Raw genomic sequence first — 24,770 nt, 5'->3', positions numbered from 1 at the left:
CCTGTTTGCTCTCACAACTACTCAAGTCTAAAACTCCAAAAACCTGTTTGCTCTTACAACTACTCAAGTCTAAAACTCCAAAAATATTTTTTTTAAAGGTGAGAGAAGATATCGGCCACGAGAGAGAATGGTACAATCAGAGAATCTTTATGGTCCAGTCTTGGTCCACTCGAACACCTGGTTTGCGGATAGTCAAGACATTTGTGCCTGAGGAAGCTACAAGCCCACCCATTCTCAGTGGTCCCATCTCAATCTCTGCCTTTTGATTTAACGGTTCAACCAGTGCAGATTTTGGACCCAAGGTGTGTCCCAAGAGGATGATTCTGTCGATCAAGCATTGGGAAGAGAGACTAGCTTCTGGCGGAACAATGTTCTTTGATGTGAGAACACCATTGGAGAAGAAGAAACGGCGGTGTATGTACGCGCCTCGTTTAAATTCAAAACTTTTGCCATCGTCTATGTAGAGTTCACCATCTGCTTCTTGAGAACTGTTCAAAGCTATCACCTAATAAAAACAAAAAGATTACAGACCGTTACCAACCCAATCGCAGGCTTCACTGTCTACGGATTATATGTTAGATCACATAGTTCATGAATAGAGTTCAGTTCCTTAGACAATGGACTAGTTGTACGTACCAAAGTATAAGGATCGTTGTCCATTTGAAATGAACTTCGCCGGAACCGGTCTTTCCTCGGGATAATAGTACCCGCCCTCTGAAACGCAGGAATGCTTTCTTCAGGAGCATCCATCTTGTGAGTATTGCCTCCAACGTATGTCTTTCCGTTTCTCAGGTCATACCATGATTCTTTTCCAGGCAAATAAACAGAAGCATGCGTTGTTCCCTAATTATTGCATATATACGAGAAAGAAGTTATGTGACCGGTTTGTTTGATCATCTCTCTGGAGATGATTTGATTGTGTTAACGAGACAAAATAACGAAAGTAGAAATTAAGTACCTTAGTGTAAACTCCTTGCACCAACAGACCATTACCAACCATGAAAGCTTCATCGTTGCTAAAAGTAGCTTCATCTTGTGGGAACTCCATCCATAAGGGACGTAGAACAGGCACACCCGTAACGTTTGCTTCTCTAAATAACGTGTAGAAGTATGGAAGCAGCGTGTAACGTGTGTGTATAGCATCTCTCATGAGCTCTGTGTTCCGTTCACTGAAACAAAATGAAATACCCTGGAGCGTTTTATATTCAAATAATAAGCCTTGACAAAAAAAAAAATGCAAGTACTTAAATAACATCTTTACCCAAACAACCAAGGCTCTCGTCTTTTGGTGTCGTGATGAGCATGACCCCTGAAAAATGGATAGTAAGCACCGACTTGGTACCATCTAACTAGTAGTTCTGGTTCGGGATTCCCAAAGAACCCACCAATATCAGCTCCTGCAAAAGCAAAAATAAAGCTTCCATTACAGTTGAGGCAGAAAAAAGCAATCCTACAGTTAATGTTACTGTACCTGAGAAGGTGATTCCAGTAAGACCAAGTGTCAATAACATTGGAATAGAAACTCTAAGGTGTTCCCATTCCGCTGTGTTATCTCCAGTCCAAATCGCTCCGTACCTTTGAGTACCAGGAAAGATTGCTCTTGACAACACAAAAGGCCTATCCTTTCCTTCTCCACGCATCACAAGTCCATCGGAAGTCGCCATGTGAAAGTAATACCCATAAGCGTTATGAACTTCCCTGTGTTCAACACCACCCACATGTAACGCATCCCTCGGCATAGTAACCTCCGGACCATTAAACACGGAAGGCTCATTCATGTCATTCCAAATATACAACGAAGGAGTTGAACCAACATAGTTCTTATACGAGAATCTCCCACCCCACCACTCCCTAATCTCCGGACTCAACATATCAATATAAGACGATGAACCAGGCCAGCACCAACCATCAAAGTCCTTCCCAGACGAGTCCTTAACATAGTACCCCATCTCCGTAGCCTCCTTATGCAAGAAGTAAGAGTCGTCCCTCTTGATATGAGGATCGACAATCGTCACCATCCGCCTCCCCTTCGCATCCAACTTCTTCTGCATCTCCTCAGGGCTCGGAAACAACGCACTGTCCCACGTAAAGTACCTCTTCCCATCCGTATGCTCAATGTCAAGCCACAGAACATCATAAGGAATATCATGCTCGTCGAACTTCGAGTCCACCTGCGCCACATCCTCCTCATCTTTATAGTTCCACCTACACTGGTGATAGCCAGTAGCAAACAACTGAGGCATAGCTGAAGTACCAGTCACACTAGCGTACTGCCTCACAACATCCTTAGGCTCAGGGCCGGCGAAAAAGAAGGCGTCAACAATCCCCGCCTCGCTCATCCACAATGTATCAATCCTACTCTCTCCACCACCACTATCTGCATCCCATCCCTCAGCTAAAACATCAATCTGCATTTCAGCAGCATTCAACCAGAAAAAACCCGAACTTTTACCAGTTCCCCCATGTGAAACCATGAATGGGATCGATCCGTAGAGCCCGAAGGGAGACTCATGCTCATACTCAAACACGTCAAGATTAAACAACCTATACGGTTCAGCAGACTCCTCAACTCCTGGGCCCTTAGTGGGCTTTAACGCGAAGCTAGTGGCGTGCTCGGGGATCCCGTAGACGAAACTAGATTCGTAAAACGATACATCGAAGCTAATCGATTGAGAACCGAACGGTCTCGAGTCTGTGTGAGTTCTAAACTTCTCTTCCCAGTCATCTCCTTCCCCTTTCTTCCCCAACTGCTCGAAATCAAACAATCCGTGAGAGTTTAAAGACACTACGCGACGGCGATCGCCTGATCTCTCGCGCACGTACACCTCGAACGGCTCGTGCCGCACCACCGCCTCGTAGCCGTCGGAGACGTACACCACCGAAGACGGAGGATCGTTCTCCGTGGCGAATTTCTCGAGGCGGATCTTCTTCTCCTCGAGCTCGGAGACCACAACGTCGGGAACTCTGAATCTCTTCTTCGGCGGGTTTAACGAGTGATCCTCGTCGATTCTCAGCCGCAAGATCCCGTCTCTGTAAACCGATAGAGAGAGGACCAGCGGATTGATCTGATCGTCGTTATCTTTGGGTGTTAGCTTCGCGACGAGATCTCCGTCGGCGATGGTGACGTCGGTTGCGATTAGGGAGCACGCGCCGGGGGAGCGGGATCGAGCGCGTTTGCAGAAGGGAGTTTGGTCGCAGCTGCGGAACTCCTCCTTCTTCCATGAGAGTGATGTTTGCGAGGCGAAGCAGAGGAGTGATAGTGTGAAGAGAAGGGATCTCATTTTTTTGGTTCCTCTGTTCGTGGAAGGATGTGGAAAGTGCAAAATATATCAAACACACTCAAGGAGACGAACTTTCCGGGTCGGATATATCCACCCGAAAGTTGACCCGTTTATCAAAATTAAGGCCTAAACCTGATCTGATACCCATCTTGTAGATTTGTCTTCTTCGAACGAAAAGCCCAAAAGCTGATCCATAGTACTAGACTACTAGGCATACACGAAACTAGGGGTGTTCAATCCGGATATCGGTACGGTTTCGATTCGGTTTTTTTGGTTTTTCGGTATTTCGGTTAGTAAAATATAACTACCATTCTAAATCCATATTTACTTCGGTTCGGTTCGGTTTATATACCGTCGGTTTTCGGTTTATTCGGTTTTATACCAAAAAACATAATTCTTTATTTTGGGATCATATTATATGAATTTTAGAGTCTTGTTGTCAACACATTCATTTATTAAAAAATATTATAAGTTTAAATAAAAGTATAATTAAAATCAAAGCTCAAAATTTTGATAATAAAAATAAAAAACAAAAAATAAAACAGAAACACGAAGCACAAAAAATAAGTTATTATCTTCTTTCATATTTAACGTTCATAAAAGTCATGTTTCTTCCATTAAACACGAAACTCTATTCGTTTATAGATAAAAAAAATTGTGAAGAATTTCCACTAATTGTTATCATCAAATTTATAATCTTTATTTCAATTTAGTCAATGCTAAATTAAAGCAAAAAGATCAAAAGAAGACTAAGAAAATAAGAAGCATGTTTGCGATGAATTGTTATTTAATTATAGTTCAAGTGTTTTACAAATCAGGACTATTTTATTACTGTAAAAAATATGGTAATAGTTATTAGCAAAAAAAATAACTTATGATTTTCATACGTTGTTATAAAATATATACATATTTACATGTTTCTATTTTTTGATCGGTTTTATTCGGTTTATTTGGTTTTATCGGCTATAAACCGAACCATATCCAAATGCTACGGGTTTTTAAAAATCAGATTCATTCGGTTTGTATGGTATATACCAAATCCTAACCATATTATCTATTTCGGTTTGGTTCGGTTCGGTACAGTTCGGTTTTGCCATATTGAACAGCCCTGCACGAAACCGAAAAATAGAACCCAACTTAACCGAATTTCATAAATATCTGCACAGATTTTATACTTCTAAAACTAAAAAAAAATCAAAACAGGTAAATACCTGAATTTTAAAATATTCTAATAATACTATTTATAAACTGAATTATCCAAAAAAAAATTAATTATCCGTATGTTTTTTATCCGAAATATTCCAAATTATCTAATAGTCCAAAAACCTGAATTACCTGATATTTTCTCCAAAATATAAATTATCCATAAAATTTATCCAAATTAACCGAAATGATCAAAATAATCAGAACCAAATTTGATCCAAAATTATTTCGAATATTAAATGATTCCCAATTTTATTATCCAAACCAAACAAAAAAAAAACAAACTAAATTTCATAGGTAACCGAACGGATCCTAACAAATTTACCGAACCAAGCCGAAAACAGAAATATGCAGGGCTAGAAGTGTGGCAGGTATTGGAATCATCAGTAAGGGCAGAGAAGAACTCAGTGGTTGAGCTCAACTACTAAGGGTTTCCAGACGTAAAGGAGAAAGGTCGTATCAGAAAAGGTGGTGTGGGTTAGTGGTGGTTATAGAGGAGATAGAATGAGGTTTATGTACTGGAGTTTCATGATAAAAAATTCTCTAGTTATTATAGCTTGATGATGAAAGATGTGTTGACATGAAGTAGAAACAGAGGAAATTTAACAAGCAACATTGCCCATTGCAAACCATATATACATTCATCATAATTAGTGAGGGTAAGCTTATTTTTTCTTTGAAGAAGCAATGTACATTAAGATTACAAAGAAGAGAGAGAGAGAGCACAGAGATGGATTCAAGTGGCATCGTGAGCATTCGAACGAGAAGCCCAAATACCAAACACAAGAAACCAGAAGATGAATAAGATTACCCAGTAGCGTGCAGGACCATACCTAATTCTCGTCAGCACAACCTGTTTCCAAGTTTTTTTTGGATTAGTAAAAAACAAGAATCATGAAAATCTGTTAAAAAAAAAAGATGATTTTTACTTACAAATCTGAAGAAGATGACTACTATTAAAGCACATAGACCACCAAGAAGGATATGAATTCCACTCCTAGCAGTTTTCTGAGTGAATTAAAGAAGCATTAAACCAATAATACCCATTAAAGAGGCTTAAATACACAGTTTGGTCCATGGCATTACCTTATCAACACGAGGAGCAATGAGCCAGACCAAAGTAACAGTGAGTAAACCGGTAGCTAGTAGAATCCCTGTACCTTCCACAGCCCATTTAGTTGCACGGTTTTCCATAGGCAACATGTCAAAGCTCACAACACCTAAAGGTTGTTCCTGAGAAGCCGCAACAGAGCCATTGTGGTTGTTAAGAGAATGAGGGCCAAACCATGAAGATATCTCACTAAGTCGTTGCCTTCTAATGGCAGCCACTTCATCTGTACTCACCGGTAGTACAGAGTTTGGATCTGTTCTTTCTCTTAGCGCCGTGTAGTCTCTCAAGGCAATGACCACTTTGTTGAAATCACCAGTTTTTATATTTTCCGCAGCTTTCCCGCAGATCTCACAGACTGTAGATCCATGGTTGAGGAACCATTTGAGCGCACAAGCGTAGTGTGCCAACGCAAGCTCGTTTTTGCAAGAACATCCAAGCTCAACCAATGCATCTTGATGATGCTGCTGGATTCCCATTTCGATATCAATGTTGCTCTTGACGATACAACTCTTCTGCTCAGCCTCAGCATCACCAGCTTCGTCTGCATTGCTTTTACGAGCTTCTGGAAGCGGAGGAGTGATCTCCAAAAGTCCCAAGGCAGCATCTCCCCGTTTGTCGGATTCTGTAGAGTGGCATACACGACAAGTTGGCAAACCAGAGTCACTCTCTGTACTGTAACGCGCCTCAACTGCTGCTAGCTCCTCGTTGTTCTTGACGGGTGGAGAACCGTGATCATTGACTCCACAGTTTGCTGTCTCCAACTGATTCTCTTTACCCATCAAGCCCCCCCAAAATAAAAGTTCTGTTTCTTCACAAGACCACACTAAAAGTTCACTTAGATGATGTAGCCGTTTAAAGAGGCCTTCATTTTGACAAGACAACTCAAAGATCCAATAAGGCAAATGGACCACACTGTATCAAGTACTGTACTCTTAACAGAGAAAACAGATGAGCTCCTGCAGTGAAAACAGTATAAGATGTCAGTCACAAACATTAAGTGGAACAAGCTTATGGTAACGCATCACTTTAACAAAGATAGAAATTGAATTCAAGAATGTAAAAAAAAAAAAAGTAATCATTATGATCTAAGCTTACATTCAGAAGGAAAAAAAATGCATAAACTAATGATGATGAATTGATGATGCAGCTAAATTAAGGTATCAGTCTTAAAGTGGAATGTGATACATGAGTGAGGAGAATGTATAGTTTATAATCAGTTTGAGATCACATATCATCCCAGCCTTTCAGATATTAGAAGAGCCATAAACATGCTGAATCAACTCAAAACAAAAAGAAAGTTACCAAAAGACATTGACAAAATGATGTCTCAAACTAAATAAGTTTATTCAGCAGGTTGTACCTGAGCATGATCAATTGCAGCAAATCCAAACGAAAGAAACCATTAATAGTAAGTATATAAAAAATATATATATATATATACACAGAAGCAGATGACAGCAGCCATTAGTCATTACTCCAATAGGTTAACTACAGCAGACTAAGCAGCCAGAACTAATTTTTTTTTATAACTAAAAGTAGATTAAGCAGTCATTACTACAATTGGTTAACTGAAGCAACATGAAGCAGCCATTACACTAATTTTTTTTAACTCAAATTAAATTAATAAGCAGTCATTACACTAACTTTTTTATTAACAGAGGCAGATTAAGCAGCCATTAATTCAATTTTTAAGCTCTCTAGACAAAAAAAAAAAAAATCACGATTTACACGATCTGCGAAATGAAAAATCAAGCATGTGTCTAAATCAACAAACTTGACTAAATCTATAGGGTTTGGAGTGAGCAAACCTCCGCCAAATCTGGGATTAAGATCGATTCATGGGCATGCATAAAGTTAGAACCTTTCGAAAAATTCAATCTCTTTTCGTTTCTTGGTAACAAGAATTTTCTGGGAAATGCTGGTCCTTTTTGAGCTTGGATTCGAAAAGAGTTCTTTGCCACTACACCAACCCACATGGTGGTGCTGAGAAAGCTGAGTGTTTTTCCTATTCTATTTATTTTCTTTTCTTTTCACTATTCAACGTTTTTCGAGATAAAAAAAAAAAAAAAAACTGTCCATAAAAACCGAAGAAAAAGATAATGGTATTTAAAATTTTGACTGAAATATTATTTCCGAATTTATTGTCATAGAAGTAGATTTTGCGGGAAGAATCTTGACTTCATATTTCGTAACAGTTCTTTTAATACTTTGGAAGTTGGAATATATAGTCAAAATATTAATTTTACTTTCATAAGATGTTTAATTAATGCTGACTAAAAGTTTGTATAATCCAGCAGAATTATATATAAAAAAAAAATTACTATAAGGAATGTTAAACATTGAACTTTTTATTTTGCTCAAAAGCCGAAAGACATAGACACATACACTATGTGACATAGTGTATACTCTTCCATAAATTGGAGATATCCACAAGTTAAAAAAACATTTATTATGTATATTAAAGTGTACACAATTTAAAACAAAAAAAAATCTCAATATATAAGAAAGTACTATCTGGATAATAGAAAATAAAATGATATGTCTCTTTTTAAATTGGCTGTTATTTTTTCTCGTTTTTATTCTCTGAATTGAAATTATAATTTTCTGTAGATGTTTCTTAATTTTGGTATGGACGTAAAAGAAGCTTATTTATGGAAAAAGCATAATAATAAACATAGTCGATTTGTTCAATTTTCCTCTAAATAATGAAACTTTATAATAAAAACAAAATTTACTATAAGTAAAAATAGAAAAAAAGTTATTTTAATAACTATGAATATCCAAAAAGCTGCGGTTAGGTAGTCAAGACAAATCGAATCTAGGTGATGGATGTTTCTGAATCCTTTTACTCCCTCCGTTTCATATTAAGTGTCGTTTTAGAGAATTTTTTCATTACAAAATAAGTGTCGTTTTCGATTTTCAATGCAAAATTTATTAATTTTATGCAAAATTTATTTTTCTATTGGTTGAAATATGGTTAGGTGTATAGTTAATAGTGTTTTTTTATAGGAAATGTACAAAATTAATTATTTTCTTAATCCATGTGGAGAAACCTAAAACGACAGTTATAATGAAACAGATGGAAATGGAGTAGTATTTAAACCAATGCAGCTTGGTTGGGGTTTATAGGTCTTTTCTTTTCGCTATTATCTACTTCTGAGACTAATTTTCATCATTTTCTTGATCCTTATTACACAAATAATTTGTCTTTCCTAACTTAACTCTCCTTCCCTTAGGAAACTTGACACCGCCTTGACGTCTACGTGTTTGCCACCACTTCATCTTCTTCCTGCCATGGCTCTGCCTTTTCATCTTCGAGCGTCTTCTACGATGTCTCATCAACCCTTCCACTAACGCATGAAACTGCCCACCTTTGTTCTTATATTTAGTCACCAGACCTTTGGATTCTGACTTCACCCTCGTCTCAACCAACTTCTCTTTGTCTTTCTGAAGATGTTTCTTCACTAAATGCTTCCATGCTGATGGCTTGTGGCTTTTCTCTTTACTCTCATGGTGGTGGTGGTGGTAGTGGTGATGGTGAAACACTTTACCTAGCTTCTCCTTGAATCTTTTAAGCCTCCCTTTAGACTTTTTGTGAGGGAGGAGAGTCTCCTTTGATCTGTCTCTCCTTTTGTGTGGAGGAGAGTCACTGTCTTGAGAGTTATCATCACTCTCTGATGATTGATACGATGAGTCTTCTGACTCGGTGACGCTCTCACCATGAGTTTGCCAGCTTGACCCAGTGGTTGAACCTGTTTCTCTAGAGGCTTCTTCTGATTCTTGATCTGTCGTAGAAACTTGTGAGCTTGTTCCAGACCGTGTGCTTCCACTTTCTTCATCCCATGTCTCGGTTTCTTGATCCAACAAAGTTGGTTTCATACTCCCCATCTTCAGTGACGTTCTATTACTCTCTCTTGGCTTAGGACGAGACGGTAATGGCGGACGTGACCTGACCACAACAACTTGATCATCAGGAGAACTGCTTCCTTGTGGCTCAAGATTCAAGGCTCGATCACCACAAGCTGCAGCATTATTATTCACACTTCTCAGACGAGGTGCTATATTCGAGGTTTTTGTACTCCTCAAACCAGACACAGAAGCTTGATAGCTTTGTCTTCTTGCCATCAATGCTTTCTCGCTTAACCGTTGAAATGGTATTACAGAAGATGAGTGTTCTTGTATGTTGCGTGACTTGCACGTCTTTGTTCTATCATCACGACTAGAGCAAAAACGAAAAGCAGAAAGCTGTGTTTCGATACGTTCTATTGAATCAACGACTTCCTCTGTTAAACCAACCTTACTAGGCAATTTAATGACACCCCTTGAGACTGAGTTTCTACTCGGTGTTGGCAAACCTAACTGTACTTGTGCAAGTATCTGTAACCACATTACAAGAAAAAAAAAACACAAAAAAAAAAACACAACAACATGAACATGGTGGGCGTAACAGAACCAAGAGCGGTCGTGGGAATAGGCAAGTGAAACATTAGCATATGCTGCCACCCCCCCCCTCCCCAAAAAAAAAAAAATTTAAAGTAGAAAAAAATTTCAAAATGTGTAAATTTGTTTCTATTAAAACCTTGATTAAATGTTTACAGCCTTCAAAATCTCAATGGATCTTGAACATGAGATACTAACTAACCTTGGTTTGTCTAGCCAAAAGCTCCTCTGTCTCAGAATCAAGCAAACGCTTTAGTAGAAACTGAGTGTTCTCATCTAACTGCAAAATTTCAACGTTACTAATGTCAGATCAATTGATGATAGAAACATAGGGTTCTTTAGGTTAAACTCACCAGAAAGGCTTGTGGTATGAATTCATTGTTTGTATTTGAGTGGAGAAGACCGTATAGTCTTCTCAGTGAGTGAAGATCGGTCTCAAAGTTGAAAGGATCCATCAAAAACTTATTAAGAAAGAACCAAGAAAGAAAGAGCGAAGAAGAAGAAGAGAGATGCGTCAGATTGGAGTAACGGAAAAATAACCGTTTGCAAATAAATAAACCGTTGGTACGGCAGTAACGACTCTGCATCGACTTTTCGTTCTTCCCGGTTTTTCTCTTAACCGGTCGAAAATTTTCTAACTCTAAAAACCGAGTAAACTGTAATACCTATATAACAAACTACCATTATGACATTACCAAACCACAATAACCAATTTATATATACAAAAAAAAAACACATGGGCTTGCGGAATGACGAAGTTTAGACGCTATTGCGCAAGTATTTTACCAATTACAAAAATATTGCAAAATTAAAAAAAAAACACAAAAATATAACGGACAAAAATATGAAAAAAAAATTTCATTAAGTGGAAAAGTGAGTTTTAGTTGATTATTGACAAAATCAAACACTTTCGTATTATTAAATTATATGATAAAGTATTTTTAATTAATCTAGTACGTATTTCGCAAACTTTAAATTTTTCTACAACTTAATTAATTTTTACTGTATCTTAACTATTTTTACCACGATTCTGCGATTAATCAATGTTTACCAATTGGAACCATGGTGTATCTTCTGGTTAGCCTTGTGTGAAGAGGAGAGCCACTTGAACATTGTCTTTGGCTCTATGTTCTCTCAAGTCTTAACAGCTTTTCTTTATCTGTTTCAAACGCATAGTTTCAGTATTTTCATAAAAAGAAGTTATTATTCAATCTTTTTATCCCTCTGATGTAAAAGAAGAAGAAGAAATGCTGCTTTTAGGGAAAGAGAATCCCACTATGTTGATTGTCTGATTGATCTTTGATTTTTTTTAATTTTTTTTATGATCATGTTATCCGGATGCCTTCGAAAGAGATCCGAGTCCGACTAGCGTCTAAGGGCATGATTAACCCCGATTTCTTAGCCGGGGTTCTTAACTCATGATTTGACACTTTTTTTTTACATTTTTCGGCTAAGAGACGGCTCTTATATTTCTTATTTAAGAGGTAGTTCTTAGTTTTTCTTAGTTAAAATCTAAGAAAAGCTAAGAACCGTCTATTTGCCGAAGCTAAGAACCCCAATTAAGATACTGGAGTTAATCATGGTCTAATGAATGTCCATCGGAACTGAGCCAGAGAGGCCGCCGAAAACATCTAGAGGGGTCACCTTTTTTTTATCCCATTTTAATTTACGGTGGCTGGAACTCAAACTTAGATGACATAACTCATAGCCGTGAGCATTTTACCACCGGACCAAAAGCGTCTGTTTTTTTTTTCTTTATTGGTGGTCTCTTGTTTCTTTATTTTGGGTGACCTCTTTTGCGATTGTGGGACTTCATTGTGATGAAATGAATGAACCTGGAAAAGATAATAATAATAATGAAGAACGATCTGAATGAATCAGTGATTTAAAGTAACCTTTATTTTATTTTCTTGATCAAATGAGTAACCTTTATTAAGAAGTAGAATTATGATGGGAAAATAGTTTCTGATATAGGAATATACAGAAGCATGATTAAGAAGGTTCCACTTGTTCAGATTATATTCCACTATTATGGACGATGGCAATGCAAAAGGGCACTATATATATATTATTAGTCTCATCTATTAACGAATGGGTTTTGGCCTAGTGGTAAAGGGCTCACGGCTGTGAGTACCACCTTAGGTTTGATTCTCTTTGGCAATCCGGAACGTCTTAAAAAACGCGGATCTTGCGACCTTTGTAGTAATTAGTCTTTGGGCCTAGAAAGACTTTGAAATGTTATTAAAAAAAAATCTATGACCTTCGAAATGAGAGGAAATGATAAATATACAAACTAAAATGGAGTTAACATGGACATATTTTGCAAGAATGTTTTTAGAAAATTAGGTAAATAATCAGATAATGTGATGAAAAAGCAGACTAAGAATATCTACTGAAGACCAATGATATAAATAATACTACCCATTAATATACTTGGAACTTGAATATGTTCTTATGCTCAACCCTTTATAATTGTCATACGATTCTTCACCTTACTGTGACTTTTGCTCTCGGTCTATAAAAGATCCGATGATCATCCCAATCTTCAACGAATATTTAATTTACAAAAGATCTGATGATCATCCCAATCTTCAATGAATTTTTTTGGGAATTTGCGGTGGATGACCACAAAAACAAATTTAATTAGGTAGATGGATATGTCACTGTTGATTTTTTCATAATGCCAGTAGTAACCCTATTCTATCTTGTAGATATGCATAAACATAAATCTGATACTTTTGTCTTTATCTTTCGTGCATGCTTCTAAATTAACTATAGATTATTATTTTTTTGAAACAGAAGCTAACTCTTCGTCTCTTTAGCTCTCTCTCTTTCTCTCTTCTTCCTGATGTGATCATTCATCTTCCCTAAATAAGGAAACTGTTTCTTTATTGACGAAAATTCTGATGAAATCATGTACTCTAAATTTTTTCAATCGATACTGAATTTTTCTCTATTTTTTTTGGTAAAAATCCAAGGGTTTAGATATCTATTTTTCAGGTGACATATCCTTTGATTCATCTCTCTATAAATGTGAAGAATACAAGTATTTCGCTCGCATATGCTCTGCCGTCGTGTTCCGTAAGCCTCTGCTCTACTCTGCCACCGTATTCCCGTAAGCCTCTGCCTTCGCCTCTGCTGTCATCATTGTAATCCTCATTCTTCTTCTCATTTTATATCTATTCGATGTTTGATTTGCTTCGGCACTGCGTTTGGTGAGGAAGAAATGCGCCTTACTGTTTTTTTTGTGTGGTTGCTTTGCTTTATCTTCTTGTTTTTTCGTTCGTTTGATGTGAGAAATGTAAAATTTGTGATGAATCTGAGGAACATTATCTATTTTTTTCATTTTTGTGGCTATTATTAGTATGATCCGGAGAAAAGGATATTAACGTCATTACACCACCATTCTCTTACCAAATCTGCAAATATGAAAAAGTTATGACCATCTACCGAATTATTGACCACTTCTTGTATATACACCAAAATAGGCCTTAATTTGTTCAACAAACACAAACATATTTTCTATTTTATAAAAAAATAAAATGCATTAAGATAAGTGGATAGAAATTAAGAGAAGAAGAATATTTTTGTTTGCAGATCATTTAAAACTTACATACTAGTACTAGATTAGACCTTTATTAAACGTAGCTTAACTACACTTAACCTTTGGAGTATTCTTGCAATTGGTGTACACAGAAACTCCAGCTACAAATTACTGCAATTAATCCAGAAACAATAAGCCACTTAATCATTAATCACTTTTATATAAGGGATTAAAAACCTGTTTGGTTCTACCTTATATCATTATTACCTGAGAATTAATAGCCTTGTGTCAGACTGTAAAAACATGCCTTTCCAGTTTCCAGATAAAGAAGACTTTTTACTAAAGAAGATTTCACTGGAACGAGTTCCAATATTCAACACTGTTGTAAAATGTTTAATTTTACCAACTAGCCCTTTTAAATCATGTGTAGTAAACACGTGTCTAATATATAACAGGGGTAAAAAGAGAAAGTAAACCAAAAGGTAGCGTTGGGTCTATTTATTCTGATAATTTCCGCCTAAAAATCGGAGTTTCCCTCAAAAAAATATCTGCATACAGCTCGTTTCTTGTTTGCACAGTGTCATTTAGGTTAAGCCACCACCAAAGTAGCGAATATGAAAGCTAGAGATATGGATGCAGTGGAGATTGTTGATGTGGACGATGAGGAAGGGGAGGAGAAGGAGTGCGAGGACTGGTGCTTCGTCTGCAAAGATGGTGGAAGCTTAATGCTCTGTGACTACAAGTGAGTCTTTCACCCTCTCTCTCTCTAGAGAAACTCAATCATAATGTTGCTGCTGCTGTTTCGTTTAAGTGTTTTTGTTCATCCTTTTGCATGTTCTTGATTTGATTTCTCCTGATGAAGGAAGGGTATTTACGTCTTTTAGGCTTGGTTATAGGAGGACTCATCATTTTCATTTTTCAAGGCTGGCTGAAACTAGTATAATTATTTATTTTTATTAGGGTGACAAAGGCTTTATCAAAATGTAAATCTTCTAAGTGTTTCTTGATCTTAGGAAAGTTCGTTTCTCTTTTTTCTATGTAATACTCGTCAATATGAATATTAAATAGATGCATTATGTACTTTGCTTATTTGATATTTTCAGGGACTGTCCAAAAGTTTATCATGCTTCTTGCGTTGAAAAGAATATCTCAATACAGAACAATGAAGAATCTTTGATCTGTAGTAAGTCCTAACTTTATCACTATCACATACTTACATAATATAGTTTGCAGTTTAATTTTTGAAGCCAGAAGGTTATTTTATATTTTTAATACTCGCTTTCTGAAGGGCTTGTTTGTTAAGGTTTTTTAATAATTTTTTCAATTTTCAGTGTGGCACAGTTGCTACTTGTGTAACAAGAGACCAAAGCTGTTCTGTCTCTGTTGCCCACATGCTGTATGTCAAGGCTGTGTTACTCGTGCTGAGTTTATTCACCTTAAAGAGAACAAAGGCTTATGCAATCATTGCCAAGAGTATGTCATTACTTTAGAAGAGATTCAAGAATATGATGCTACTGGGGTAATGTTTCAAAACCTGCCACATCCACTGGTTCAAAAACTATGATCCTGCTTTAACATTCATTTTAACTGGTTTTCAGGATAAGATTGACTTAACAGACAGGGATACATTTGAGTGTCTGTTTCTTGAGTATTGGGAGATAATAAAGAATCAAGAAGGGGTGACTTTTGATGATGTCATTGCTTCAAAGTCAAGAAAGAAAGCTGCTAAGGCTAAGTCAAGGTACAAAGATGATCCCAAGTTTGAGCTTCATCATGTCAACTCTTCAAAGTCACCAAAGAAAGGCATCAAGATCAAGGATGATGATGATGATGGTCCAGAGTTTTCCTTAACTAATTATGGGGTTGATGATGTAGAAGATTATAAGACAACACTCAAACCAAAGAGAATGGAGTTTATTGGATGGGGTTCAAAGCCTCTTATTGATTTCCTGACATCCATAGGGGAAGACACAAGAGAGGAGATGTCTCAACACAGTGTTGAGTCAGTTATCAGAAGATACATTCGTCAGAAAAACCTGCTTGATGATGAAAAGAAGAAGAAGAAAGTTCGGTGTGACGAGAAGCTGTTCTCTATCTTCAGGAAGAAGTATGTGAATCAAAGGAGGATTTACTCACTTTTAAATGCTCATTTTAAAGAGAACGTTGAGCAGTTGGAGTATATCACACTCTTGGAACGTGGCTTTGGTGAGAAGAATGAGAATGTTTCAGTGCCTTGCAAGAAGCAGAAGACAGAAACGTCAGAGGATGAGGAACCTTGTGAGAAGGAAGTAAAACCTGAGATGAGACCAACCGGTTTAGCTGCGATCAGTGCAGATAATATAAAGCTTGTTTATCTACGCAAGAGCTTGGTCTTAGAGTTAGTGAAGCAGAGTGAGAGTTTTAGGAGCAAAGTGGTAGGAAGCTTTGTGAAAGTGAGGAATGACCCTAGAGATCCTGTAGCGTTCCAGATCTTGCAGGTTACAGGTAAACCAGAACTTGTGATTATTAGTATTTTCTTTAGACTTCTAGATATTGTAATAATGTCAACTTTCTATATCTGATCTCTGAGTTTTTTTTCTTTTTTTTTTTCTTCTCTGTAGACATCAAATGTGTTGATGACAAGGGCATGTTTCTCTATGTTGCTGGTATAGCAAGTGATGTTAGCATTGCTAAGCTGGATGATTCTGACATAACCAAGGTGACTAGTTACTATTGTTTGTTTCCAATGCTGTGTTCTGGTATGAGTGTGTAGAATGGTTAAAATTTTCTTTGGTTTTACTTCTTAAAAGCTAAAACATTTCCTCTTCAGGAAGAGATTGATGATTTGAAGCATAAAATTATGAGTGGCCTTCTAAGACAACCAACTCTTGTAAGTTGTTAACAGTAACACAACACACATTTAAGTTGCGTTGTATCACAAATTACCTCCATGAAGGTGAAGAGTTGTCTTTGTTTCTAAATTAGGTTGAGATGGAGCAGAAGGCAAAGGTCCTCCATGAGGATATAACAAAACATGTAAGTATCTTCTCTAAAACACACATAATTTAAACACTTGATGATGATCATACACAAGTCATTTTCTTGGTGCTGCATCTCACATTTCTTGTGTGAATGATTGAAAAAAAAACCAGTGGATAACAAGGCAGCTTATCATTCTTCAAAAACGCATCAACTGTGCTAATGAGAAAGGATGGAGAAAAGAATATCCTTTTTACAATCTAATCATCTTCAACACATCTTCAAAATTTTCATATAATGTTTTACACTTGAATACCTTTAACTCTATCCTACATTAGAGGAGTATTTAGAGGAGAGAGAGCTTCTCCAAAAGCCTTCAGAGCAGGAGAGATTGTTGAGACAAACTCCAAAGATCATTGAAGAACTCATCGAGATTGAACAAGATCCACCAGCTGATAGCAGCAAACAAGGGAATATCAGTGGTCTGTCTCAGGAAGTGGTCATGATAGATATTGACTGAGAAGCCAAAGATTCTGCAGCATTGTTTTTTCTTGTACATTTGTCCTTCTCTTCCATTAGAACTTATAAAATTATCGGCTAATTCCTAATGGCTCTTCTTTTGGTACTGACTAGCTTCTGTAGAAACAAGAAGCTTATGACTTCCTGAGCTACTTATGTTTTGTAATGATGGTCTCATGTATGTAATGTGCTAGTGACATGTCTTGGAATCAATGTCCTCAGCTATTTGCTATTGCAGTTAAAAGCTACATAGTGTAGATTAGGTGTGCCACTGCACTGAGTAACAATAAGTGCATGAACTCATAAGATCTTATAAACTAAAAAAATAGCTAAACAGAAGAAATGCCAACAGAAACCCAAAACACTGCCAGGAAGCTGTTTCCTGTTCTTTATTTGATCATGAAACATAAGCCGTGAGAAGATGCTGATGATTTGGTAAAAAGATCACTTGACAACACAGATCTTGATAACAGAAGCAGCTCCAATACGGTGGAGAGCCACCACAGCATCACCATGGTTACAGAGTCCTTTCTCAGTAGCCGACTTCAAAGCAGACTCAATGATCTCCTCTGTAGATTCACTGTCAGTGGCCTTTGCAGATCCTTCAGCCAAAACAGGAATCAAACCTCTGTATATCAAACTATGCCTCGCCGGCGACTCATCGCTGCAGCTCCAGTTAAATGTATCGCTGGTGAAAACAGGAACAACCACGGAGAGAATCGGAACAGCTGGTCTATACTTAGCGACGAGTTTAGCCGTTGTACCTCCTCTGGTCAACACGATGATGAGTTTAGCCCTGGCTTTGTTTGCTGTTCTTACAGCGGATGATGCGAGACTCTCCAGCGTGCTCATTGGAAGTGGTGTTGCTCTAATCATCTCCTTGAAGATTGTGTTGTAATCAAGAGATGACTCAGCTTCGATGCAGATTTTAGCCATTGTTTTCACTGCTATCTCAGGGTAGGCTCCTGCAGCGCTTTCACCGCTGAGCATGACGCAGTCCGTGCCATCTAGAACCGCGTTTGCTACATCAGTGGCTTCAGCTCGTGTTGGCCTTGGAGATTTGATCATAGACTCGAGCATTTGAGTGGCTGTGACCACCGGTTTACCAGCGAGGTTACACTTGTAGATCATCATCTTTTGAGCCAAGAAGATCTTCTCTATAGGAATCTCCATCCCGAGATCACCACGAGCAACCATGAACGCATCAGTTTCACGCAAGATGTCATCGAAGTTCAACACTCCTTCCTGGTTCTCAACCTTGGACATCAACATTATACTCTTGGAAGGAGATCCAAGTACTTTCCTCACATTAACAAGATCTGATCCTTTGCGAACAAACGAGAGAGCAATCATATCGATCTTGTTCGGAACACCCCATTTCAAAATATCTTCCACATCTTTCTCAGTCAAAGTGGGGAGATCAACAACAACACCGGGGAGATTCACGTTCTTTCTTTCCCCCAGCATCGCTGTATTCTCACATCGACATCGTACAGTTCCAGCCTTTGGATCGCACGACAGTACAGCTAGACTTATGCTTCCATCTGCACATAGTATGGTGTGTCCGGGCTGAACATCCACCGGCAGCTTCTTGTAGCTCATGGAGATCGTTTTCTCATCACCCTTGATGTCGTAATCAGTGCTTATAGTGATCTCCTGACCTTCCTTGAGTTGTATAGGGTTCCCATCTTTCAAGAAACCGGTACGAATCTCAGGCCCCTGTGGTATAAACATGCAAATCATATATTAAACCGTTGTAACACACTAACTAATAAACTCCAACCATAATGATTCTCTAATCAACACATAAGACCATCTCCAATCCACCATATTTTTATCTTTATATTTTCCTCTAAAATTGAGAATCTTTATTATAGATGTGGATTTGCTCTAATGTATATCTCGTTCTTCTATTTATAGAGGAAAATATAGAGATGTGTTATTTTCACTTCTACATATAGAGGTAAAAAATAACATTCCTCTATATTTTTTCCTATAAAATAGAGGAACTCTATTATAAAGTCAGGATCAAATCCACCTCTATGATAGAGATCTTTATTTTAAAGAAAAATATAAAGTCATACATTGGAGATGCTCTGAGATAAACCATCAATTAACATTGTTCCTGAGATCTATGGATCCATAAAAAGTAAAAGCAACTTAAAAACCAATTACACTCTTCTCTCCGTTTTCATACTAAAAATGTCTTTTTTTTTTCTCTACTAAACATCCACATTCTTGATATTAGTGTTCAACATCGAGGTCAATCAGTAAAAGAAGAGAGAAAGGTTAGACCTTTGTGTCGAGCATAACAGCAGCGAGCATGCCTGTATTCTGCATAGCGGCGCGGAGATTGTCAAGAGTCTCCTGATGGTACTCATGGCTACCGTGAGAGAAGTTGAAACGAGCAACGTTCATTCCCGCTCTGAGAAGCTTCTCAATCATAGGAACAGAGCGAGAGGCAGGACCTAAAGTGCAAACAATCTTCGTCTTCGGAGTCCTCCCATCGTTAGGCAGATCCTTCATTATCCCTTCTATGTCTATGTTCGACATTTTTCTACCAATCTCACCTGATATATCAACATTTGTTACGTTATAAAATTAATACCAATATTCAAAAAATTGCTAGACGTTGGTTAGGTTGATTTTTAGAACACTGATCTATACTCATTAATCAATTTTAAATACAAGGTTTAAAAGAAAACTAAGATCGTCATGATCGATTCTTCGCATTTAACTTAATGAAATAAAATGTTACGGGTGATCCAACACACAACTTATATGAGATCGGATCTCTAAGGTATTTAGGAAGAGGGAGAAGATGATCGGAGAGAAATTGGAATCTACCTGGCTGGAAACGAACTCTGCTTCTTCTGTCTGTCTGTCTCTGAAGTGTGATGAAAGCCGCCGTGAGAGACTCGGAATGTTATAAACGAAGAGAGTTTGTTTGTATAAAGGCGTGCATTAAATGCCACGTGGAATTATATATCCAATGGGAATTTTATTCAGTTATTATTAGCACTAAATAAGACAACAAGAAAGTCCGAATATCGTGGACATGGCAAATACCGGCGCTTTTTCATATTCTTTTTTTTTTTTATTATTATTGAATTGGTATTATACGTATTTTGGATTATATAGTTGCCGACAAAAAAGAGAGGATATAATATAGCTTCTTTTTTTTACATCAAAAATCAATTCTATTGATAACATAGTTTCTAAATCTGGAACTGACAAAAAAAAAGTTTCTAAATATGGATAATAATATTTAAAGATATTTGCTTACTTTTTTCTATATATCATGACAATTTGTTCATAGTTTTTGTCATTGGATGGAAAAAAAATACAATCCAGGTATTAGCTAAGTCCACATTCTTGCCGAGAGTCTTCTGCAGCTTAAGAAATAAAATCTCACTCTATCCCCTATATATCAATGTTGGAGCTTTACAACAAGTTTACGTAACCACGTGTCATCACGAGAATGATTCTTAGAATGGTTAGAAAAATAAGTTGGTCCATATAAACATATACTATGATTTTTATTAAACTAACTATTAAATTAATTAATAGTGTACAAAAGAATATTTTTTCTTTCATTAAATAAAAACTACGGAATTACCTAATATGATTAACATATATAATGAATGATACATATTTGATAAAAAAAATTCTAACCTCTCTCTTTTTTGTTTAATTTTATACTATTAAAAGAAATTAAACAATCACATTAAGCATATAATAAAAACAATTAGATTTTTTCTTATATTTTATATTTTGAATTTTTTAAAAAGACTATAAGTTACTAAAAATAGTAAAAGTCCCACATTAAAAATTTTGTGATCAATGATTCAACTTTTTTTTGTTCAAGCAAGATACAAATGATCATATATCATAGGGGTGGGCATTCGGATACACATTCGTCTTTGTATCGGATATTTCAGTATAAAGGTATAGAACCCGTTCGGGTATTTCTACACTTTGAGTCGGATTCAGGTATTTTGTTTGTTGCTTATGCTTGTGAAACTTTGTAGTGTTTTATAAATTTTCTGAAAGGATTTGTGTAGTTTCAGGAAAGCCTTCCAGAAAATCAGATGGTAACAAATTTGAAAAACTTTTTTCTAGGTGTCTTGTTCTGTGTATGCATGTTGATATCTTTGGTAGGCTCGTGAATTTTCTAATTACATTGTTAGTTTCTTGTTGCTTGTGCTTGTGAAATTTTAGATGCAACTTTTGTTAATGCAATAAACAAGAACTTGATATGTATTTTAAGTGAGTAGCAAATAATTTTGCCCATAATTATATGTATATTATCTAATTTTGAGCAATAAGAATCATTAATATAAATATTTTGAATAAAATGATGAGAAAAATAAATTAGAAATATAGAGTTAAGTATACTTATGTTTGGTTATCTTTGGATATCCATTCGGGTTCGGATATTACCCGTTTGGATTCAAATATTACCCGAACTGGTGAAATAAGTAATTTATTTTGTTGTTCTAATTAGATGATTTTTAGACCGAGCTGGTGAATATATACTAGACAAACATTTATATTTCGAGTCTACACTTATATTCTATAGCAGCTTGATATATTAGATATGAACACTAACCTGTTAATATAGTTTGCCGGTGATTTTTTTTTCAAAATTTTGTTTCTTAGATATGTATATGTAGTGAAACTAATTTTTATAGATGTCCATTATTTTTAATTGACACTTATGTAATTCACTGAATTCATAAAAGAAGTTAAAACAAAAAATTTAACTCATATCAATGAAACAAAGACAAGAACGAAAGCACAATTCTATAGAGATAGAAAATGAAATCACTTATGGAGAGTCAATAGTAAACAAACCGAGAGCAGAAAACCCAATCCCCTTTCGTCATTATACAATCGATGTTGCCTATTTGGTTTTAGTGATTTGTGTCAGCCGCAAAACTTAATTTCTTTTTGTGCATATGAAGTCTTAAAAATAATTAAAATGAGATGTAATACATTAACTCTTCGACAACGATGATATATTTAAGAGACCAACATTTGTATTCATCATTTTATAATCGATAAAGATTGTAGTATTGCAAAATGTTAAAATCATTTCATAAAAAAAATTATTATAAGAACTCACCTCGCACACATGCGCGGGTTATCTTCTAGTTGTTTAATATTCAGAATCTTATTATCTTTTCTGTTTATGTGAATTCGAACATCAATATAATTTATATGCAATTCAATCAAAATAAGCCAGTTTTCATATGATATAGAGATATCATTTTTTTTAACATTCAGCTACACAAACAGGATCTTCACAGCTCTGTAAAAAAAACATAGGTCATGTATCAACAAGGTGAGAAGAACTAGCACCTTAACTAGAATACATAATCAGATCTCATGGGGCCTATACTCTAATTTTACATTACTAGAGACGCAGAGCAACACACCCAACACAAAATTTCTGTAAAAGAATACATATTTTTATGATGAGTCAAAGCTTGTGGGTGTTTCAGTCACTGAACTCTAAACTTCCACTGCATGAGCTGCTACCCATCGCGACTATGCAAAGAAAGGCCTGCCTCTCATAACCATCAACTTTCTTCTCCTTGAAGAAATTTTCTCTCTCAACATGCTTTGCAGGTGGTGGTGGAATTACAACAGCCTGGGATTGTGATTGCGAATGGCTATCACCACCACCATGTAATAACTCCTTTGATGGTAAAGGACGAATGAGTGGACGGTTGATTCTTTCACTATGTATAGATGATGATCCAAGCAAGGTGTGTGGATGAGGTGATGGCTCTTATTCATCCTCATGCATTGCTCTAGCTTTCCCCTTTCGCAATCTGCAAGCACACAAGAATAATAGCCATTTTAAGACTCCAAGAACCTTATGAAAGCAATCAATAAGGGGAGAGAGACATTCTGACTAACTGCTCAGTCTCCTCTTCCTCGTCTCCAAGATTAAGATGTGTTGGATTAGAGATAGAGCTATTTGCAGTAGAAGCGTTTAGCTCAAGTTTCTTGTGGCCATTAGATGTAGTAGACCTGCCTGGCACTGTGATTTTACCAGACAGTAGATCTTTATGTCTGTTAAGAATCCTCTGAAGTTTCTCATTCGGTTCGATTGCTAGAGAAACTGCTCTTTCATTCCTGCACATACAACCCCATCTACTTGAGAAAGACATGCCATCTTAAGCAATAGAGATGGAAACTAGCCTAGAGGTCATGACGAGATGCATTACACGCTCTTTCTGAAACGAGCATTGCTCGACAAGATCAAGAGTAAACTCATCTATTGCTCCCTAAATGGTCAAAAAGTGGATCAAACTTGGGTTATCACTCAAACTAAGAGATAAACAAGAGAGCCAAAGAATGTCTGTTTAATATCTCAGGATTTTGAGAATCAACTGCATCAAGCACTTGCTTCAAAACTTCTAATGAAGCACTAGCCTCTTGTAAAATGCTACAAGCAGAAGGAGATACAAGTGATTAAGCATTAAGAATTGAGGTACCTGACATGTGGAGAAGAAGAAGATACCTAGAAGGAGAGGTAGTGTGAGACTCTCACTGCTGAGTAGTGGGAGCAGTCCCTTCACTTCTAGCATACAAATAGAAAAATCTAATATCCGTAGCATACAAAACAAATCACAAATACCATCTGTGTCCAGCCCTGTTGCAGATTCCACAAGAAGTCTGCTATGTTTTTCATCTTCTTCTTCTTCCTTCTCAGACCACCTCCAGTAACTTGCATTGCATATTTACTGGCTTTAATTAATATTTTCACGAGACCCAAGCGGCTCCATCCTTGTGCTGGTAGCTGCTGCTGCCTACAACTTCAGGGTAACTACTGCTTTGGCTGCTGCTACTCTCAAATTCCTCGGTCAAGATATGCACACCACACTCAATAATCTTTTCATCGTTGTCTCGGCAGCTGAATTCAAATATAATATCACTCCTAGACACGTCCACTGTAACACCCCCGAACCGTTTTATACATCGGTCAGTCAGCCGGGCAACAATCAAACAAGAACATGTCCGAACGACCTTTCTCTGCCAAGTCCGGAAGTGTTACGACGGGTTGAGAATAGACTTTCCAAGTCACAAAACATAATTATGTAACCCAGAATATCCATTCAAAACTCGTTTCCTCTAATCTTCGGCCTGAGGCTTTGCAACCCGTACCGAATCATAGAGTTGTGTTAGGTTGGACTAACCTAATATCAAATTCAACACGTCACGAATATAAAACATACTTTATTTCATATATATGAAACATGAAGTTCACAAGCCCAAAATATTATACATAGGGTCCATGGACGCAGCCGAAAGTAAAACATACATTCATATATCTTGAAAACGAGTCTTTAGCAAAAGATGTCCAATCTACACCAGCTCCTACAGTTTCGCGAGCGCTATGGTCCTTTCTACTGGTCACCTGTAAAAGGATGTGAGGAGTGAGTGAACTAGTTTCACTCAGTGAGCCAGGGTTCCCTATCTAGCATATACAACTACCCGTCATTCTAAACCCCACCCCAAACACGAGCAAGACGGGTAGTTCAACAATCAATATTCAAGATTATAAAGCATGACCGATTTAAGCAATAAACCATTAAACCGTAATAAATCAAACACTCTTTATGAGTGTCATATCAATCAACCATATATATATACTCCTAGGGCCCAACATAATCATTCTTCCTCCACATAAGGGACACCA

At 36.9% G+C, this 24,770-nt stretch overlaps 5 protein-coding genes, 1 long non-coding RNA gene and 1 pseudogene across 11 annotated transcripts; 2 read left to right on the top strand and 5 right to left on the bottom strand.

The window, feature by feature from the left end:
• Window positions 1–2: 2 nt before the first annotated feature.
• Window positions 3–3,320, bottom strand: LOC106318077 (probable glucan 1,3-alpha-glucosidase). Its single transcript, XM_013755930.1, has 5 exons — window positions 1,472–3,320; window positions 1,262–1,397; window positions 959–1,169; window positions 637–843; window positions 3–505 (listed from the first exon to the last, which is right to left on the bottom strand). The coding sequence occupies exons 1-5, from the start codon at window positions 3,279–3,281 to the stop codon at window positions 137–139; spliced, it is 2,733 nt and encodes a 910-aa protein (XP_013611384.1). The 5' UTR covers window positions 3,282–3,320; the 3' UTR covers window positions 3–136.
• Window positions 3,321–5,048: 1,728 nt separating this feature from the next.
• LOC106315742 lies at window positions 5,049–7,595 on the bottom strand. Of its 4 annotated transcripts, XM_013753559.1 has the most exons (5): window positions 7,404–7,595; window positions 5,829–6,551; window positions 5,571–5,717; window positions 5,418–5,492; window positions 5,049–5,337 (listed from the first exon to the last, which is right to left on the bottom strand). In XM_013753559.1, the coding sequence occupies exons 2-5, from the start codon at window positions 6,372–6,374 to the stop codon at window positions 5,221–5,223; spliced, it is 885 nt and encodes a 294-aa protein (XP_013609013.1). In that variant the 5' UTR covers window positions 6,375–6,551; window positions 7,404–7,595; the 3' UTR covers window positions 5,049–5,220. The 4 variants fall into 4 exon arrangements, with proteins under 4 accessions (XP_013609013.1, XP_013609010.1, XP_013609011.1 ...); XM_013753556.1 differs by having other exon boundaries at window positions 5,050–5,337; window positions 5,571–6,551; XM_013753557.1 differs by lacking the exon at window positions 7,404–7,595 and adding an exon at window positions 6,718–6,800 and having other exon boundaries at window positions 5,050–5,337; window positions 5,571–6,551.
• A 1,162-nt stretch (window positions 7,596–8,757) lies between these two features.
• On the bottom strand, window positions 8,758–10,540 carry LOC106314181. The gene is made up of 4 exons (XM_013752106.1): window positions 10,389–10,540; window positions 10,234–10,315; window positions 10,024–10,091; window positions 8,758–9,972 (listed from the first exon to the last, which is right to left on the bottom strand). Exons 1-4 carry the CDS (start codon window positions 10,488–10,490, stop codon window positions 8,758–8,760), a joined length of 1,467 nt encoding a protein of 488 aa, XP_013607560.1. The 5' UTR covers window positions 10,491–10,540.
• A 2,091-nt stretch (window positions 10,541–12,631) lies between these two features.
• LOC106318611 lies at window positions 12,632–13,401 on the top strand. Its single transcript, XR_001265333.1, has 2 exons — window positions 12,632–12,951; window positions 13,036–13,401. It is a non-coding gene; the product is annotated as an uncharacterized LOC106318611 (long non-coding RNA).
• A 568-nt stretch (window positions 13,402–13,969) lies between these two features.
• On the top strand, window positions 13,970–17,382 carry LOC106318609 (uncharacterized protein At5g08430). Of its 2 annotated transcripts, none has more exons than XR_001265332.1 (9): window positions 13,970–14,321; window positions 14,683–14,762; window positions 14,911–15,098; window positions 15,178–16,063; window positions 16,180–16,277; window positions 16,369–16,448; window positions 16,544–16,594; window positions 16,711–16,781; window positions 16,871–16,984. XR_001265332.1 is itself a non-coding variant. In XM_013756657.1 (9 exons), exons 1-9 carry the CDS (start codon window positions 14,194–14,196, stop codon window positions 17,055–17,057), a joined length of 1,749 nt encoding a protein of 582 aa, XP_013612111.1. In that variant the 5' UTR covers window positions 13,975–14,193; the 3' UTR covers window positions 17,058–17,382. The 2 variants fall into 2 exon arrangements, 1 of the variants encoding a protein (XP_013612111.1); XM_013756657.1 differs by having other exon boundaries at window positions 13,975–14,321; window positions 16,389–16,448; window positions 16,871–17,382.
• On the bottom strand, window positions 17,295–19,982 carry LOC106318610 (pyruvate kinase, cytosolic isozyme-like). Of its 2 annotated transcripts, none has more exons than XM_013756658.1 (3): window positions 19,904–19,982; window positions 19,352–19,626; window positions 17,295–18,775 (listed from the first exon to the last, which is right to left on the bottom strand). In XM_013756658.1, exons 2-3 carry the CDS (start codon window positions 19,607–19,609, stop codon window positions 17,501–17,503), a joined length of 1,533 nt encoding a protein of 510 aa, XP_013612112.1. In that variant the 5' UTR covers window positions 19,610–19,626; window positions 19,904–19,982; the 3' UTR covers window positions 17,295–17,500. The 2 variants fall into 2 exon arrangements, with proteins under 2 accessions (XP_013612112.1, XP_013612113.1); XM_013756659.1 differs by lacking the exon at window positions 19,904–19,982 and adding an exon at window positions 19,815–19,833.
• A 2,577-nt stretch (window positions 19,983–22,559) lies between these two features.
• Window positions 22,560–23,804, bottom strand: LOC106314180 (annotated as a pseudogene).
• Between the last annotated feature and the right edge of the window lie 966 nt (window positions 23,805–24,770).

The sequence above is a fragment of the Brassica oleracea genome, chromosome C9, assembly GCF_000695525.1.
Source record: "Brassica oleracea var. oleracea cultivar TO1000 chromosome C9, BOL, whole genome shotgun sequence".
Taxonomy (NCBI): domain Eukaryota; kingdom Viridiplantae; phylum Streptophyta; class Magnoliopsida; order Brassicales; family Brassicaceae; genus Brassica; species Brassica oleracea.
The sequence above is the reverse complement of the archived record's forward strand: the minus strand, read 5'-3'. Positions and strand labels throughout refer to the sequence as shown.

What these genes read in the sequence shown, in the direction of transcription:
- LOC106318077 (XM_013755930.1), bottom strand. Translation starts at nt 3,281, where the DNA reads ATGAGATCCCTTCTCTTCACACTATCACTCCTCTGCTTCGCCTCGCAA. An exon ending in CGAGAGCCTTGGTTGTTTGG is followed by an intron (nt 1,170 to 1,261) that starts GTAAAGATGTTA and finishes ATTTTGTTTCAG; the next exon opens with TGAACGGAACACAGAGCTCA. An exon ending in TGCAAGGAGTTTACACTAAG is followed by an intron (nt 844 to 958) that starts GTACTTAATTTC and finishes TGCAATAATTAG; the next exon opens with GGAACAACGCATGCTTCTGT.
- LOC106315742 (XM_013753556.1), bottom strand. Translation starts at nt 6,374, where the DNA reads ATGGGTAAAGAGAATCAGTTGGAGACAGCAAACTGTGGAGTCAATGAT. An exon ending in TTGCTCCTCGTGTTGATAAG is followed by an intron (nt 5,493 to 5,570) that starts GTAATGCCATGG and finishes TAATTCACTCAG; the next exon opens with AAAACTGCTAGGAGTGGAAT. An exon ending in TAGTCATCTTCTTCAGATTT is followed by an intron (nt 5,338 to 5,417) that starts GTAAGTAAAAAT and finishes ACTTGGAAACAG; the next exon opens with GTTGTGCTGACGAGAATTAG.
- LOC106314181 (XM_013752106.1), bottom strand. Translation starts at nt 10,490, where the DNA reads ATGGATCCTTTCAACTTTGAGACCGATCTTCACTCACTGAGAAGACTA. An exon ending in TCATACCACAAGCCTTTCTG is followed by an intron (nt 10,316 to 10,388) that starts GTGAGTTTAACC and finishes GAAATTTTGCAG; the next exon opens with TTAGATGAGAACACTCAGTT. An exon ending in GTTACGCCCACCATGTTCAT is followed by an intron (nt 9,973 to 10,023) that starts GTTGTTGTGTTT and finishes ATGTGGTTACAG; the next exon opens with ATACTTGCACAAGTACAGTT.
- LOC106318609 (XM_013756657.1), top strand. Translation starts at nt 14,194, where the DNA reads ATGAAAGCTAGAGATATGGATGCAGTGGAGATTGTTGATGTGGACGAT. An exon ending in TGAAGAATCTTTGATCTGTA is followed by an intron (nt 14,763 to 14,910) that starts GTAAGTCCTAAC and finishes TTCAATTTTCAG; the next exon opens with TGTGGCACAGTTGCTACTTG. An exon ending in ATGATTCTGACATAACCAAG is followed by an intron (nt 16,278 to 16,388) that starts GTGACTAGTTAC and finishes TTTCCTCTTCAG; the next exon opens with GAAGAGATTGATGATTTGAA.
- LOC106318610 (XM_013756658.1), bottom strand. Translation starts at nt 19,609, where the DNA reads ATGTCGAACATAGACATAGAAGGGATAATGAAGGATCTGCCTAACGAT. An exon ending in CTGTTATGCTCGACACAAAG is followed by an intron (nt 18,776 to 19,351) that starts GTCTAACCTTTC and finishes TTTATACCACAG; the next exon opens with GGGCCTGAGATTCGTACCGG.